Below are 18,684 nucleotides of genomic sequence, written 5' to 3'. Positions count from 1 at the left end.
GTATTTTATCTTAGGATGGTTATATGTTTATCCCAGGCATGTTTAAATTCAGTTACTGTGGATTTACCAATCATGTCTGCTGGAAGTTTGTTCCAAGAATCCACTACTTTTTCAGTAAAATAATATTTTCTCACATTGCTTCTGATCTTTCCCCCAACTAACCTCAGATTCTGCCCCCTTGTTCTTGTGTTCACTTTCCTATTAAAAGCTCTTCCCTCCTGAACCTTTTTTAATCCTTTAACACACAATATTTAAATATTTCGATCATGTCCCCCCTTTTCCCTTCTGTCCTCCAGACTATACAGATTGAATTCATGAAGTCTTTCCTGATAAGTTTTATCCTTAAGGCCTTTCACCCTTTTTGTAGCCCATCTTTGGACCCATTCAATTTTATCCATATCTTTTTGTAGGTGAGGTCTCCAGAACTGAACACAGTATTCCAAATGTGGTCTCACCAGCGCTCTATACAGCGGGATCACAATCTCCCTCTTTCAGCTTGTTATTAGCTGTTTTTTATTCTATAATAAAAAGTATGTCACCTTAGAAAATGTTTGGTTGTGGAAAAAGAGCAGATAGCTATGCATTTATTTCCATATACAGCATTGGCAGGAATAATTTCATGCATACACAATGAGCCAGAAAATGAACAAAAAGTATAGTTAATAAGATACTGGATATTTAATTAATTTTCCCAAGAACATTGGGATTAGTACTTGTGATATTCTACTGGTTATGGTTGACCATCAGTGTGCTAAATGCCGTAAGACCAAACCCAACAAGACCGACACAGACTTCAGAGGATAATGAAAACTGCAGAAAAAACAATTGCTGCCAACCTGTCTTCCATTGAGGACCTGTATACTGCATGAATCAAAAAGAGGGCGGGGAAAATATTTACTGACCCGTCGCATCCTGGACACAAATTGTTTCAACTTCTACCCTCAAAACGTCACTACAGAGCACTGCACACCAAGACAACTAGACACAAGAACAGTTTTTTCCCGAACACCATCACTCTACTAAACAAATAATTCCCTCAACACTGTCAAACCTTTTACTAAGTCTGCACTTCTATTTCTACTAGTTTTTCTCATCATTCCTATCATCCTTTTCCTCCCACTTAGGACTGTATGACTGTAACTTGTTGCTTGTATCCTAAGATTTTTATTAATATGGATTGTTTCTTCATTGCTTATTTGACCCCTATGACAATTATTAAGTGTTGTACCACATGATTCTTGACAAATGTATACAGTAGTCCCTCACCTATCGCTGGTGTTACGTTCCAGACCCGGCCGCGATAGGTGAAATCCATGATGGGGAATTTATTGACTGATAGTACTTATTTAAGTATTTATATTGTAATTGTTTGGTAAGTTTTCATTGTTTTAAGTGTTTATAAACCCTTCCCACACTCTTACAAAATTTTAGATATATTTTTTTTTGAAAAACCTGCCAATCGAGTTCCGCAGGCTGTTTAAATCTGCCGATCGACTTCCTCATAAACCCGCGAACCAGCGAAGATCCGCGAATGATTTTTCTCATTAATATTTTTTGAAAACCCGCGATGAAGTGAAGCCGCAGTAGGTGAAGCGCGGTATAGCGAGGGACTACTGTATTTTCTTTTACGTACACTGAGAGCATCTGCATCAAAGACAAATTCCTTGTGTGTCCAATCACACTTGGCCAATAAAGAATTCTATTCTATGAATTAGAACTTATCCACATTTGTGTATGATACAATCTTGGCTGCCTCTTTTAAGGAAAGAGCTTGTTGGGGGATGAGCAGTTAGCAAATGAGTTTAATGCCACAGAACTTCAAAGGGAAACCAATGTGTTTCCTCTTCCTCTCACCTCCCCTGCCCTTTTCCTGCGTATGGTCAATTTTTAGTCCTATGGGCATTGCAAAAGTATGAAGTTGCTTCCTGTGTTATGTTTTCGGTATTTAGCAGCTGATTTTTTTTGCATCAGTAATTGTACATTTGTGTATATTTTCAGAGTAATGACTCTTTGCTAAAGGACTTTGACAAGCAAGATCTCTACGGGGGACAAAGAACCGACCTGATTGCCGATATCATGGGCACTTCGAACGAAGAGATGGTCTCAGCAGAACAGAACCTGAATCCACTCTGCTTTGAATGTGGCCAGCAGCACTGGACAAGAGAGAACCACCTGTACAATTATCAGAACGAGGTGGACGATGATTTGGTTTGCCATATTTGCCTTCAACCCTTGCTACAGCCATTAGACACGCCTTGCGGTCACACATTCTGCTACAAGTGCCTACGAAACTTTTTGCAAGAGAAGGATTTCTGTCCCTTGGACCGCAAAAGGCTCCATTTTAAATTGTGCAAAAAATCTAGTATCCTCGTTCACAAACTGCTTGACAAGCTCTTGGTGCTGTGCCCCTTTGCTTCACTGTGCGAAGAGGTAATGCAGAGATGTGATCTGGAAGCACACCTGAAAAACAGGTAAATAGTGAGATGATGGGTCTAAACAACTTTATTATTATAATTGTCCTCTATGTTACTTGCCTGCCTTTATATATTTTGCTTCCTTTCCATTCTTATCTCCTCTTTGAATGTTACTTAAAAGATTAACGGATAGCAACAGATCAGCCTTGTGCTTCTTAACAAAGCAAGGTGAAAGGAGGGAGAAACTTATCTTTGGGATTATTATTATTATTATTATTATTATTATTATTATTATTATTATTAATTAGATTTGTATGCTGCCCCTCTCCGAAGACTCGGGGCGGCTCACAACAATAATACAACAGTGTAACATTGAAACTAATCTAATATTGAAATAAAATATATATAAAAACCCCAGCAGTTAAAACCATACAACACATACATACCAAACATAAAATATAAAAGTTTTGGGGAGATGTCTATTCTCCTTGTTTCCTTTCTTTTCTCTTTTCTCTTTTCTCTATCCAGCTATAGAACATATTCCAGTTTTCATAAAATTCTGTGTATTCTTTGTTGTTCAATGTATATGTTAATTTGTCCAGTTCTGCACACTCTAATATTTTTTAATAAGATTTTCGCGGGTTCGAACTTCGCGAATAGCCTATACCACGGTTTTTCAAAAAATATTAATCTAAAAATACTTCACGGTTTTTTTCCTATACCACGGTTTCTCCTGCATGGTGATGTCATACGTCATCACCAAACTAATAATTTCTGCAAATAAATAACAAAAAATAATAATTATTGTAATAAATAATTATGTTTATAAATATCAGGATCACTAAGTGTCTTATTCAATGCTGAGTACCAGTAATAATGGTGAGTAAATGGTTGTTAAGGGAATGGGGAATGGTAATTTAGGGGTCTAAAGTGTTAAGGGATGGCTTGTGATACTGTTCATAGCTAAAAATGGTGTATTTACTTCCGCATCTTTACTTTGCGGAAATTCGACTTTCGCGGGCGGTCTTGGAACGCATCCCCCGCGAAAATCGAGGGAACACTGTAGTCCTATCGCTCGGTATTTCATTCTGTTTCCAGTATTGTGCCATTACTATTCAGGTTTTTCTTTTAATTACAGCTCCCATCATTTCCAGAAGCATAATCAATAGTCAGAAGTGATCAAGCGGCACCATATGGGAACATTATGTTACATTATTTTATGCAACTTAAGATAGTTATCCCCCCTCCCGCCCCCCCGTCCCCCAAACAGCTGTTCCCTGTGTTTCTGGTAATACAGAAGTATTTCTTTCCTAGGTGTGCTGGGGCTTCCAATCGAAGGGCTGCCTTGGAGAGAAGGATGAACAACCAATTGCAGGCGGCCACTGAAAGTGAAAACGAGAACGCCATGATCGATCATCCGGACTCCCATTCGCCGGAAGCAGAGCATGCTGGGACTGGGATAGCCTCAGTGGAGCAGAACATGACATCCGCAACGGTTTCGGTGTGGACAGATGAGTCTGGGGTTGATAACCCTGCTTTTGAGGAGAACATAGGAACGGAGAGTGAGTTTTGTTCTACTTATTAGCTTTTGGTTTGATCGGTGCACTTTAAAGCAGGGCTCTCCAACCTTGGCAACTTTAAGACATGTGGACTTCAACTCCCAGGGCTGACGTACTCCGGGAGTTATATATATTTATATTTATTAGATTTGTATGCCGCCCCTCTCCGGAGACTCGGGGCGGCTAACAACAATAAAGAAGACAATGTGAACAAATCTAATATTAAAAATAATCTTAAAAACCCCAATTTAAAGAACCAATCATACATACAAGCACACCATGTATAAATTCTATAAGCCTAGGGGGAAGGGAAATTTCAATTCCCCCATGCCTGATGACAGAGGTGGGTTTTAAGAAGCTTAAGAAAGGCAAGGAGGGTGGGGGAAGTCCTAATCTCTGGGGGGAGCTGGTTCCAGAGGGTCGGGGCCGCCACAGAGAAGGCTCTTCTCCTGGGTCCCGCCAAACGACATTGTTTAGTCGACGGGACCTGGAGAAGGCCAACTCTGTGGGACCTAACCGGTCGCTGGGATTCGTGCGGCAGAAGGCGGTCCCAGAGATATTCTGGTTGAAGTCTACAAGCCTTAAAGTTTCCAAGGTTGGAGAGCCCTGCTTTAAACGGTAGGCATTGAGAAATCTCAAAATCAGATTTTATCCTGGCCTACAAGTAAATAACCCATTTTTCCTACAATTCTGTATATGCGTATGCAGCGATGGGCTATGAGCCAGAACGTTAAATTGCGCTCGCCGCCGCAGCTCGTAAGTTCTTGCAGGACCAACGCGATTTTGCTGCTGCACCTGTGAAGGTAGCAAAATTGTGCCCATGTTTCGGTGAGGTTTTACCTGCGGCTCTGTGCGGGATTTTGCTACCTCCACAGCAGCAAAATCGTGCTGGTCCCGCAAGAATTTATGAGCCGCGGTGGCAAGTGCAATTTAGCGTTCCGGCTCATAGCCCACCACTATACGTATGTATGTTATATATGCATGTTTACGTATGTATTTAACTTATACGCTTCCCATCTCACCTAGAGGTGACTCTTGGTCAGTGATAGGGAACCTTTTTGGGTTCACGTGCCAAAAGTGTGTGTGTCTGTGTGCTAGTATGTATGCATGTATCCACACTCCCTGCCCTCCCACGCCTTCCATACACTGCCTCCCGTCCACTGGTTGCTGCTGCTGCTACCTGCTGCCTCTTCCTTCCCATGCTGAAGGGCTCCCCTCTCTTCTCACTCGTTTTGTAGCCGGCGCCTTTCCTTGGTTGTGGTGATTCCTCAGCTGCCCAGAGCGAAGGGAGCGTTTCTTTTCTCTGGGCGCTGGCAGAGGTTTATTCCCTCTCCAGGCGCCCAGAGAAAGGAAAATGCTTTGTTCGCTCTGGACTGCCAAAGCCTCCTTAAGTGCCACGGCAAGGCTCCTCTGGCAGCCCAGAAAAGCCCGAGATGGCCGGGATTGAAGTGGGAATGGCAGGAAACTGACCGGGACTTCGTGCTGCTCTCAAATTTCCTGGGAAATTTTTCCGGACTCAGGTTCTTAAGTAGAAAATAGTTCTTAAGAAGAGGCAAAAAAATCTTGAACACCCGGTTCTTATCTAGAAAAGTTTTTAAGTAGAGGCGTTCTTAAGTAGAGGTACCACTGTACAGTATTTTATAAAACAAAAAGCATTTATGCCAGTGACATGCTATAAATATACAACATCAGTTTATCTATTGTGTTGTTTATAGATTTGTTTGATTGGCTCTGATATCACTTTAAGAGGACAGCCCTTTCAAACTTAAATTTGCCTGATGCCTAATACAGTGGTACCTCGTGATACGAACCCCTCGCCATACGAACAATTCGAGATACGAACCCGGGGTTCAGAAATTTTTTGCCTCTTCTTCTGAACTTTTTCCATCTTACAAACCCGCTGCCCGAACGCCGAAAGTTCGGCAAAAGTTCGGGTTTGGCGTTCGGGCTCGGGAGGATGCCGAGAAGCCCCCTGGCTGTTTCAAAAGGTGACAGCCAGGCGGCGGGGCTTCTCGGCGGCCACCCGAACCCGAACTTTTGCCGAACTTCCGGGTTTGGCATTGGGAGGACGCTGAGAAGCACCCGGCTGTTTCAAAAGGTGACAGCCGGGCAGCGGCGGGGTTTTTTTCTTGCACGCATTAATTCGTTTTACATTGTTTCCTATGGGAAACAATGTTTCATCTTACGAACCTTTCACCTTACGAACCACCTTCCAGAACCAATTAAGTTCGTAAGACGAGGTATTACTGTAATATGAATTTTGCTTTGGCTTTCTCATCCATCTTTTTGTGAAACAGTGTTCTAAAACTCCACCATGATTATCCTACATAACCTTATAAAACATTCTCCCCTCCCCTGGGAAGTGAGTTTAATTCCCTCCTTCATTTCCAAAAGGTTCCTCAAGATTTGGCTACATCATCAGGCCTGGCATTCCCAGCGGACTGTTGGAAATGGTTCCATTATTGCTGTTAACATTTAATCTCCCTGTGCCTAATGACTTTTTAAAATGTTGTAATCGTGACTCTCTTTTTTTGATACATTTTGTTGTTTTTATAACTTGGTTGTATGGTTCCCGGAGTCGCTTTATGTGAGATGGGCAGGCATATAAATTTGATACACAAACAAGCAAATAATTGGAGATGTGTGGTCTTCGGCACAAGCTGCTGTATGGCCGTCTGACCACGTAACTCTTGCTGGTCAGTTTTGGGCTTTAGCAACCCTGTTAAAAATCATATTTCAGGTGAGAAAGATGAGAAAGGTGAGAAAGATGGAAAGGACAATTCCATCTGTCCGTCCATCACCCTGGGGGGACAATCATTGACCCCCCTCAGAGAGGGTCCGCAACTTGGGCGTCCTCCTCGATCCACAGCTCACATTAGAGAAACATCTTTCAGCTGTGGCGAGGGGGGCGTTTGCCCAGGTTCGCCTGGTGCATCAGTTGCGGCCCTATCTGGACCGGGAGTCACTGCTCACAGTCACTCATGCCCTCATCACCTCGAGGCTCGACTACTGTAACGCTCTCTACATGGGGCTACCTTTGAAAAGTGTTCGGAAACTTCAGATCGTGCAGAATGCAGCTGCGAGAGCAATCATGGGCTTCCCTAAATATGCCCATGTCACACCAACATTCCACAGTCTGCATTGGTTGCCGATCAGTTTCCGGTCACAATTCAAAGTGTTGGTTATGACCTATAAAGCCCTTCATGGCACCGGACCAGATTACCTCAGGGACCGCCTTCTGCCGCACAAATCCCAGCGGCCAGTTAGGTCCCACAGAGTGGGTCTTCTCCGGGTCCCGTCAACTAAACAATGCCACTTGGCGGGACCCAGGAGAAGAGCCTTCTCTGTGGTGGCCCCGGCCCTCTGGAACCAACTCCCCCCAGAGATTAGAATTGCCCCCACCCTCCTTGCCTTTCGTAAGATACTTAAAACCCACCTCTGCCGCCAGGCATGGGGGAATTAAGACTTTTTTTCTCCCCCTAGGCCGTTACAACTGTATACATGGTATGTTTGTATGTATGTTTGGTTTTATATATTAAGGGGTTTTAATTTGCTTTTAGTATTGGATTTTATTGTATATTGTTATGATTGGTGTTAGCCGCCCTGAGTTTTCGGAGAGGGGCGGCATATAAATCCAATAAAACTTGAAACTTGAAAGACCTGGAAAAAAATGGGAAATTGGGGGGTGGGGAACAGGGTTGTGGTTTTTTTTCATTTTTCCCTCCTTTTAAAAAAGTTTTCCCCAGGCCTTTCCATGTCTATTCAGGCATCTCCACATTAGCCCCCAACCATCAACTTGAGTTTGGTCAAAAGGTCATGCAGGCTTGGTTTTCATTTGTTTGACTTATGACTTATTAGGGGTCTTTTTATTTTGCTTTATTTTATTTTTGCCTAACAACATATTGCATTGAAAAAATTGATATTTATATCTGCACATTGATTTCTTTCCCAACTGGGCAGCAATCCATCAGCCATCAACTTTACCGGAAGGTGAGATCACCACCATTGAAATTCATCGGTCCAATCCTTATATTGAACTGGGAATTAGCATAGTGGGTGGCAATGAAACACCTTTGATCAACATTGTTATTCAAGAGGTTTATCGTGACGGGATCATTGCCAGAGATGGACGGCTCCTTGCTGGAGATCAAATACTGCAGGTACATAACCAATTATATATTCTTCTCAACTCTGGCGTGTCTAGATTGTGCAGCTATAAGATGATGAATAAGCAAGAAAGATTCATGATTTCCTGGTACATTTTTGGAATTCTCTGTTTGGGATAAAAGTTAATGTAGCAGAACAGGAGTGAAATCCTCCTGGTTCAGCCCGGTGGTGGTTGTGGCGTCTTGTTTGGGGAACCAGTAGCTATGGCAGCACGGGGCTCCATCCCGGCATTATTACTTCCATCTTTTTTCTTTTTTAATTTTTAGTCTTTTCCCCTGATGGTTTGTCTAAAAGAATAAAAAGAGAGGAAGGAGGCAGGGAGAGAGAGAGAGAAAGAAGGAAAGAAAGAAAGAAAGAAAGAAAGAAAGAAAGAAAGAGGGAGGGAGGGAGGGAGGGAGATGTTAGAAGGAAAAAATCAGGACTCACTTTCCAGCCCGGAGATTGCTTGGCAAAGAAGAAAAACAAATGCTGTCACTTTAAATTGGGAGTCTCCAAACTTAACTGCTGGTTGGCTGAGGAATTCTGGGAATTGAAGTCCACAAGTCTTAATGTTGCAGACTTTGGAGATTCCTGCTTTAAATTGAAAAGCCTTCAAAAGATGCTCAGAAGGAGGTTTTTAATTGCAGAAAGGAAGTGACATTCCTGAGTCAGCTGAACAACAAACTGGATAAAAGGAAGGATTCTTACATGGTTCTATGTTTTTGAATTTTGGGGGTTGAGTAATATGCGCTTTTTGCTTCTAAAAGGGTTTGGGTGATTCCCATTGTGGCTAAATGACTTTCATCCTGTGTCAGGTCTTGAGTGTGTGGTTCCTTATTCTGATTCTACTGCTGTGTTTTGTTAGCTGCCAAATCTTACCATGGGGAAATTTCAAAATATCCTGTCTTGAATGGGTTTTCTCGGGATCTGTTTGCCTGCTTATGGGAATGGAGCCACATGTCAGGTTTACACTTTCTATATGGTTATTATCTCATCTCTATCGGTCATTTTCTCATTATCGGGCAGGAATGTGGAATGCGCTTCAGGCAGGTTCTTTGTTAGGAGCTTGGTTTTTCCTTGTTTTCTGTGAGTGTTTTCTTATGAGTAATATTTGGGGGCAGAGGGGGGGGAGGGTTACCACAGAAGAAAGGAAGGAAGACCACAAACCTAGCACTAGACACAGCTTCAGGCCAAACCGGTAGTATGTCACTCCTGTCCTAATGATCTTTGTTGCTCTTCTCTGCACTCTTTCAAGAAATATTGGTTGCCTCTCTACTGCTTCTCTTGTCCTCTTGCTTCCTTTGAATTTACTGGGTGATCCTCAGGTTTTTTTAAAGGTGATTAGACAGGATCATGGAAGATAAGACACTCCCTGGCTGCTTGAACTATAGGCTCAGATACCCTAAATACTGGTTGCTGGAAAGCAGCTCTCGTGAGCTTCCCAAATATACGAGGGTCTCCCAGAAAATAATGCACCACATTTTTTTGTATGCCGCCCCAAGAGGAGAGGGGCAGCATACAAATCTAATATATTATTATTATTATTATTATTATTATTATTATTATTATTATTATTATGTCAGTACAACACAGCAGACGAGATCACTATGCTGGATTTCGTATTTCATCACCAGCCGGGCGCTTCCCAAGCACCTAGGACTGCGTGATGTAGCAGCGAATTATGGTTGCCGATCCCAGTAAAGCGGCCTTTTGCAATTGACAGATGGAGATTTTGTCAATTCTGATGGTTTTCAAATGTCCGCCGAGATCCTTTGGCACTGCACCCAGCGTGCCAAGTACCACTGGGACCACTTTCACGGGCTTATGCCAGAGTCGTTGCAGCTCGATCGATTTTTAGATCTTCGTATTTCACTAATTTCTCTAGTGAATTATTATTATTATTATCATTGTTATCATTGTTATCATTGTTATTATTATTATTTGATTTATTTATTTATCAGATTTGTATGCCGCCCCTCTCCGTATTATTATTATTATTATTATTATCATCATCTATGTTTATTGTGTCTCTTAAATTCCCTTTCTCTATGTTACCTTACGCAAATATTACCAATATCAGTGAACTATCATTATTTTGCTTTGGTAAACTCCATTCCCTTCATTTTCTTTTTAACGTTAAAATAAAAGCTCGTAAATATGCAGTTGGGAAGGATTTTGCAGAATTTCCCCCAAATTTCAGTTTTCTGAGAAATATATATGCTCTCTTGCTGGCAGGAAACGTGAGAAACGAGGACTTTGTCGCAAAGTTTAATTAACAAGCCTTGGGAATATTGAAGCATATTGCGAGTTAGAAGAGAAAAAAATAGATTGAAAGAGAAAGAAGTGGAATATATATTTTTACACCTTGTGTAATGTGGCAAATAGCTATTTCACACGGAATGTGGAAAGGAAACAGTTGTTTGAGTCTCCGTGATTATTTTAATCATAAGGTGTCGACACATTTAGCAGTTTAGATTTTGGATTGGTCTTTTTCATCCTATTAAGTGATACTACCGCCTCTTTCTTTCCTCTGTTTCTGGCTTTTTGCTTCAAGGTTTTTCTTTATTTTCCTTCCTCATCAGGTGGCACAAGTTCCCTCCCCCAATCCGATGCAACTGGGGAATTGTAGTTCAATTCTGTGGAAGGCACCAAGTTCAGAAAGGCGGATAAGGATAGAATAAATTCATTACACGGAGTGTACCAATATCCCATTAGCATTCCTGGCTGTCAATGTCATCTGGCGGGCCCCAGGGGAAGAGCCTTCTCTGTGGCAGCCCCGGCCCTCTGTAATCAACTCCCCACAAAGATCAGAACTGCCTCCACCCTCCTTGTCTTTTGTAAATTGCTTAAGACCCACCTATATCGCCAGGCATGGGGGAATTGAGACATCTCCCCCAGGCTTATATAGTTTTATGTATGGTACGCTTGTGTTGTATGTTTTTTAAATAATGGGTTTTTAGATATTTTCTTTTAAATATTAGATTTGTTCATTGTACACTTTTTTATCATTGTTGTGAGCCGCCCCGAATCTGAGGAGAGGGGCGACATACAAATCTAATTATTATTATTATTAATAATGATAATAATAATAATAATAATAATAATAATAATAATAATAATCTAAAAATCGAGCTGCAACGACTCTGTCATAAGCCAGTGAAAGTGGTCCCAGTGGTACTTGGCACGCTGGGCGCAGTGCCAATGGATCTCAGCGGACATTTTAAAACCATCGGAATTGACAAAATCTCCATCTGTCAATTGCAAAAGGCCGCTTTACTGGGATCGGCAACCATAATTCGCTGCTACATCATGCAGTCCTAGGTGCTTGGGAAGTGCCCGACTGGTGATGAAATACGAAATCCAGCATAGTGATCTCGTTTGCTGTGTTGCATTGACATAATAATAATAATAATAATAATAATAATAATAATAATAATAATAATAATAATGGTGAAAGCAGACTAATATAGGTAACTATGTAGATGTTTTCAAAAGATCTACCTATATGCAAAAGGGGGGAAAATGTTCCCCAAAGATTATTCTTGAAATACGCCAAGAATATTTGTGAAAAGACATTCAGTACATTTGGCACCGATCTTACAAAGTGCGAATTCTGTATGTTAATAGCTCACTCATTCTCTGAATGTTTAACCTTATGCACCCAGAACAGCAGCTTTCATTCAGATGGTGGGGAAACTTCCAGAAATGCAAAATCCTTGACCTAAATGTAGTCATACTGATGATTACAGGGACCGGCAGAGAAATTGGGAAATGGGAGCTCTTTCTGCCGGTGTGCCTCAACCGCCCGTAATTACAGGGTAATTAGTCCAGGAAGACACACACCACACAATAAAAGGAAAACCCAAAAGTTTTTATCAACAGAAAAACAGAAACAGCTCCCTTTTTAAATGTCAAAGGGATTTTCTGGTACACACAAGGCACAGGTTAAATAGATTCCAATTGCTCACCCAATAACTGGGAAATTGAGTCCAATTCTCAAGTCCAGAGAGTCCACACACACAATCCCGAACAGCAAAAACCACGATATTGACGAAACAATGAATCAGATAAACTGCCATGAGGCTAAAACACCAGGCTGCACTTTTATCTGTAGCACTAATTACAGCAGCCCCACCCAACCACAGGTGGCCTCATTTTCTCTTGTAGTAATCCTTCAGTTGTTGTCTCCTATGCATCACTCTACGCATGCGTGGATGTATCATTAATTCTGTTCAGAATCCAGGGATGATACAGATGACTGATCTCCTCCTGGGCTGTCTGCCAAACTCCTCTCTTCCCTGTCACTCACGCTTCCTTGGTCAGAGGAGACTTCGTCGGCAGATTCTACTGGGAGCAAAACAGGCCTGCGGCATGTGGATGTTTCCCCCACGTCCACCTCCACATTCCTTGGGGCAGGAGCTGGGCCAGAGCTAACCACAACAGGAGCCAAAAAGGGTATCGAAATAAATGGCATCTCCTGGAAACAGATGCCCGTCTGGAACATTGAATAGGGGCCAATTGTCACAGGTCTGATATATCTTTCCTGCTTCTTTTCTTGCAGGTGAATAACTTTGACATCAGTAACGTGTCTCACAACAATGCCAGGGCCATCCTTTCCCAGCCCTGTACGTCGCTGCAGCTCACTGTCCTCCGAGAGAGACGATTCGTAAGCCGAACGCACAATCACAGCGACAGCCCCCCCCAGCGAGAAGATGGCTTCCATCTGACCTTACACAAGCGCGACTCCAGCGAACAGCTTGGCATCAAACTGGTGCGCAGGACAGATGAGCCAGGCGTGTTCATTCTTGACCTGCTGGAAGGGGGGTTGGCTGCTCAGGATGGCCGACTCCTTAGCAACGACAAGGTGTTGGCTATCAATGGGCATGACCTGAAGCACGGCACACCTGAACTGGCGGCTCATATTATCCAGGTAAAGCCCTGCGGGTGGGGAGATTCACTCTCTTTTGCACACTGGGATTTTCCCAAGCTGGACCGAGGTGGTTGGGAATGATGGGATTTCTTTACACTTGCCAGTTCTTCACACCTGCCAGCCATCTAAACGTCAAGGATGTAGGGTAGGGTAGAATAGAATTAGAATTAGAATAGAATAGAATAGAATAGAATAGAATAGATAGAATTCTTTATTGGCCAAGTGTGATTGGACACACAAGGAATTTGACTGGTTCACATGCACTCAGTGTACATAAAAGAAAAGATACATTTGTCAAGAATCATAATTTATTTATTAATTTATTAATCAGATTTGTATGCCGCCCCTCTCCGTAGACTCGGGGCGGCTAACAACAATAATAATACAATGTAAACAAATCTAATAATTAAACTACCGTATATACTCGAGTATAAGCCGACCCGAGTATAAGCCAAGGCACCAATTTTTGCCACAAAAACTGGGAAAACGTATTGACCCGAGTATAAGCCGAGGTTAGAAAATGCAGTGGCTACTGGTAACTTATAAAAATGGAAAACAATAAAATTACATTAATTGAGACATGTTTTAGAATATTTATTTTAAAGAAAACCAGTAAACTAGCTCTGTAAATTTAAAAGAGGGTAAACAAATTAACAATATTAACAATAAATTAAAAAGTAAAAAAAGTAGCTCGATCAGGAACAAAGCTAAAACCTAAGAGTTAAAATCCTTCAAAACTGGATTCCTTCTCATCATTAATTGAATTTACATTATTGTTCTGTTTTTATATATGCTGTGAGCCACCCTGAGTCCTTGGAGAGGGATTGCATACAAATCCAATTAAATAAATAAACAAACAAATAAGTGTATCCAAAGAAGAGCTTCAGCATTAGCTGCTGTGAGGTTATCAGCATAGAAAACCAAATAGATAGATAGATAGATAGATAGATAGATAGATAGATAGATAGATAGATAGATAGATAGATAGATAGATAGATATAGATAGAAAGATAGACAGACAGACAGACAGAAAAATAGATAGATAGATAGATAGATAGATAGATAGATAGATAGATAGATAGATAGATAGATATAGATAGAAAGATAGACAGACAGACAGACAGACAGAAAAATAGATAGATAGATAGATAGATAGATAGATAGATAGATAGATAGATAGAAATAGATAGATAGATAGATAGATAGATATAGATAGAAAGATAGATAGACAGACAGACAGACAGAAAAATAGATAGATAGATAGATAGATAGATAGATAGATAGATAGATAGATAGATATAGATAGAAAGATAGATAGACAGACAGACAGATAGAAAAATAGATAGATAGATAGATAGAAATAGATAGATAGATAGATAGATAGATAGATAGATAGATAGATAGATAGATAGATAGATAGATAGAAAGAGAAATAGTTAGATAGAAAAATAGATAGATAGAAATAGATACAGATAGATAGATGATAGATAGATAGATAGATAGATAGATAGATAGATAGATAGATAGATAGATAGACAGATAGATATAAAGATAGACAGACAGATAGAAAAATAGATAGATAGATAGATAGATAGAAAGAAATAGATACAGATAGATAGATAGAAAAATAGATAGATAGAAAGATAGATAGATAGAAAGATAGACAGATAGAAAAAGAATTCCTGTCTAGCTCTGCCTCATAACACATTATTAGATCCTATCCAAGCAAGGACAGCAACTACCACAAAATACCATTTTTTAAACAGTTTAAATCCTTTCAAAGGAGGGGGAGGAGAATCTGACAGCAGGGGGCCTTTTTAATCTGACTCACCATTGCAAATGGCTGCCTTCTTTGCTTGAGCTAGGGAGAGGAACTACTGCGTGCCAGAGGGGACAAAAGCTGGTGCCTCCTCGCTCTGGCTCAAGCAATGGCGCCCTCGTGTGGTGACTTTGTCAATGACCCAAGTATAAGCCGAGGCTGTGTTTTTCAGCCCATTTTTGGGGCTAAAAAACTCGGCTTATACTCGAGTATATACGGTAATTTTAAAAAACCCAATTTAAGAAAACCAATCATACATACTGACATACCATGCATAAATTTTATAAGCCTAGGGGGAGGGGAGAGTCTCAATTGGATACACAAGGAATTTGTCTTGGTGCATGTTCTGCCGGGCTCTCTGATAGGAGCCTCCCAAAAATTCAAGGATACAAATTTCAGACACACACACACATTTGAAAAGTCAAAACAATGTTCTTTATCACAAAATTCAAAATAAACAAAGCACTCTTTTTGTATTGCAAAGAGCACTCTTCCCAAAACAATCAGGTAGTCTGTACAATGTCCCTTAAGCAGTCATTAAGTACTTAGCCAGCAGCTGTGGAGAAACTTCACACCCTTTCTTCTTCCAACGAAGGGAGACACACACACACGCTGCTCTGCTTTGGTTTCAAAGGCGTGAAAAAGCAACCAAGTCCAGCACACAAGATTCCTGACGAAACTGCAACAGATATTCTTCCACAATGGCCAAACCCACATGCTACTATTTATAGCAGCAGCCCTAATTACTGGAGCCCCACCCAAACACAGGTGGCCTCCCTTATTTCCTGTAATATGTTCTTACTTGGTCTCTTCTACGCATAATTCTGTGCTTGCGTGGGTCCAAAATGTCATCATCTGAAGCTATAGAAGATAAGGGAGATTGACTGCCTGGGCTGTGTGCCAAGCCCTCCTCTGCCAAGTCACTCCCACCTTCTTCTTCGTCCGAGGAAACTAAACTCTGCACTGATTCTGTCGGCAATAACACAGGCCTGTGACATGTTGAATTTTCCCCTGCATCCACCTCCCCATTCCCTGGGGCAGGAGCTGGGCCAGACAACAGTGCATATGCTCTCAGTGTACATAAAAGAAAAGGTATAAATAAGCAATCCAATCATATTAGGAACCAGTCAATATAAATTGTAAGGGTACAAGCAACAAAGTTACAATCATTAGTGGGAGGAGATGGGTGATGGCAACGATGAGAAGATAAATATTAGTGCAGACTTAGGAAATAGTTTGACAGTGTTGAGGGAATTATTTTGTTTAGCAGAGTGATGGCGTTCGGGGACAAAACTGTCCTTGTGTCTAGTTGTTCTGGTGTGCAGTGCTCTATAGCTTCATTTTGAGAGTGGAGATGTATAGCTGAGTATCATCAGCATACTGATGACAACTCACCCCATGCCCTCAGATGATCTCACCCAGCAATTTCATGTAGATATTAAACAGCAGGGGGGAGAGGGCCAAGAGCCGTGGTGGCGCAGCAGGTAGAGTGCTGTACTGCAGTCCACTGAAGCTGACTGTAGATCTGCAGGTCAGCGGTTCAAATCTCATCACCGGCTCAAGGTTGACTCAGCCTTCCATCCTTCCGAGGTGGGTAAAATGAGGACCCGGATTGTGGGGGCAATAGGCTGGCTCTGTTAAAAAAGTGCTATTGCTAACATGTTGTAAGCCACCCTGAGTCTAAGGAGAAGGGCGGCATACAAATCGAATAAATAAAATAAATAAACCCCTGAGAAACCCCACAAGGAGCCGACCTCTGACCCCCCGCTAACACCAATTGCAACCGACCAGAGAGATAGGAGGAGAAACATCGCAAAACTGCCTCCCACTCCCAACCCCTCCAGTCAGCGCAGAAGGATACCATGGTCAATGGTATCGAAAGCTGCTGAGAGGTCAAGGAGCACCAGGATAGAAGATAAACCCCTATCCTTGGCCCGCCAGAGATCATCCATCATAAGAAAATAACAAGAGCCATGCTGAATCAGGCCAAAGCCCATTGAGTCCAGCATTCTGTGTCACACAGTGGCCCACCAATTGTCCATGGGGATCTTGAGCAGAAAGAGAAGGCAAAACCCTCCCTTTCCCTTGACCCCCAACAAATGGTACCCAAGGGAATCCTGCCTGTCTCAACCAACACAGAGGTGGCACATGGACATCCATTTCAATAACCACCAATACACTTGGCATCCATGAATCTATCTAATCCTGCCTTGAAGCTATCCAGGCTGACAGCTGTCACGTCCTCTTCTGGAAGTGAATTCCATAAACTAACGACCCTCTGGGTGAAGAAATATTTTAGTTTAGTTTAGTTTATTAGATTTGTATGCCGCCCCTCTCCGAAGACTTTATTTCCCTTTATTTGTCCTTGCTTTCTGACCTATGATCTTTAGGGAGGGCCAGCACAACAAAAGCAGTTTCCACGCTGTAGCTGGGTCTGAATTCTGACTGTTGAGGGCCCAGATAATCAATAATTATGCTCCACTTCTCTTTCATGTTTCATGTGAATCTGCAGGCCAGTGGCGAGAGGGTGAACTTAACCATTTCCAGGCCTACAAAGCCTCAAATTGTAAGCATTCTCAGAGATGGAGGAACACATCTCACCAGCCATCATCAATCCTATCAGCTATATCACAGCAACAGGCCAAGCCCACATAAGGTAAGTTTGGGAATGGACAAGGTATTATTTAAATTGATATTCTAATGTAAATTAACCTCTGTTGTTTCCTAAACCAGTGTTTCCCAACCTTGGCAACTTGAAGATATCTGGACTTCAACTCCCAGAATTCCCCAGCCAGCATTCGCTGGCTGGGGAATTCTGGGAGTTGAGGTCCAAATACCTTCAAGTTGCCAAGGTTGGGAAATACTGTCCTAAACAAATAAATGAATTGAAATGCCTTCAGTGCATTTCAGTGTTTATGTTTTTACAGAATTTTTAATACAGTTTTCCACGTGTTCTGCCAGGCTCTCTGGTATGAGCCTCCCGAAAATTCAAGGGTAAAAATTGCAGACACACACACGTTTGAAAATTCAAAACAATGTACACAAAATTCAAAATAAACTACGCACTCTTTTTGTATTGCAAAGAGCACTCGTCCCAAAACAACCTGGTAGGCTGTACAATTCCCTTAATCAGTCCTTAAGTACTTAGCTTGCAGCTGTGAAGAAACGTCACAGCCCTTCTTCTTCAAACGAAGTGAGACACACACACACACACACACGTTGCTCTGCTTTGGTTTCAAAGTCGTGAAAAATCAACAAAGTCCAGAGACAGCAAGGCAGTCCTGAAGTACAACGATCAGATAATCTTCCACAACGGCCAAACCCACATGCTGCTATTTATATCAGCAGCACTAATTACTGGAGCCCCACCCAAACACAGGTGGCCTCTCTTATCTCCTGTAATATGCCCTCAATTGGTCTCTTCTACGCATAACTCTGCGCCTGCATGGGTCCAAGACTTCGGTATCCGAATCGACTGAAGATAATGGAGGTGGACTTCCTGGGCTGTGTCCCAAGCCCCCCTCTTCAAGTTACTCCCACCTTCTTCTTTGTCCGACGAAACTGAACTACCTGACTCTGTCGGCAATAAAACAGGCCTATGACATGTTGAAGTTTCCCCTGTATCCACCTCCACATTCCCTGGGCCAGGAGCTGGGCCAGAGCCAACCACACCACGTAACTAGGTTACTGAAATCCATACGGGAGGGAATATTTACACATTTAACGTATTAATGAAAATAATATATAAAAAGTAATGTATTAGTGTATATATCTGCCTCATCTATCCCAGTGGCCGATTAGGTCCCATAGAGTTGG

General features: G+C 41.8%; 1 protein-coding gene across 3 annotated transcripts in view; it reads left to right on the top strand.

Moving 5' to 3' along the window:
* The window catches only part of LNX2 (ligand of numb-protein X 2), a 126,732-nt gene that overhangs the window by 97,509 nt on the left and 10,539 nt on the right, over positions 1–18,684 (top strand). For all 3 annotated transcript variants that reach the window (XM_070749842.1, XM_070749841.1, XM_070749843.1), the window contains exons 2-6: positions 1,999–2,471; positions 3,729–3,976; positions 7,934–8,133; positions 12,681–13,049; positions 17,381–17,524. In XM_070749842.1, the coding sequence (XP_070605943.1) occupies positions 2,077–2,471; positions 3,729–3,976; positions 7,934–8,133; positions 12,681–13,049; positions 17,381–17,524 (1,356 nt within the window). In that variant the 5' untranslated portion in view covers positions 1,999–2,076. The remainder of the gene's footprint in view (positions 1–1,998; positions 2,472–3,728; positions 3,977–7,933; positions 8,134–12,680; positions 13,050–17,380; positions 17,525–18,684) is intronic.

Source organism: Erythrolamprus reginae, chromosome 4, assembly GCF_031021105.1.
Source record: "Erythrolamprus reginae isolate rEryReg1 chromosome 4, rEryReg1.hap1, whole genome shotgun sequence".
NCBI classification, from domain to species: domain Eukaryota; kingdom Metazoa; phylum Chordata; class Lepidosauria; order Squamata; family Dipsadidae; genus Erythrolamprus; species Erythrolamprus reginae.
This window is presented reverse-complemented; position numbering and strand designations above follow the sequence as displayed.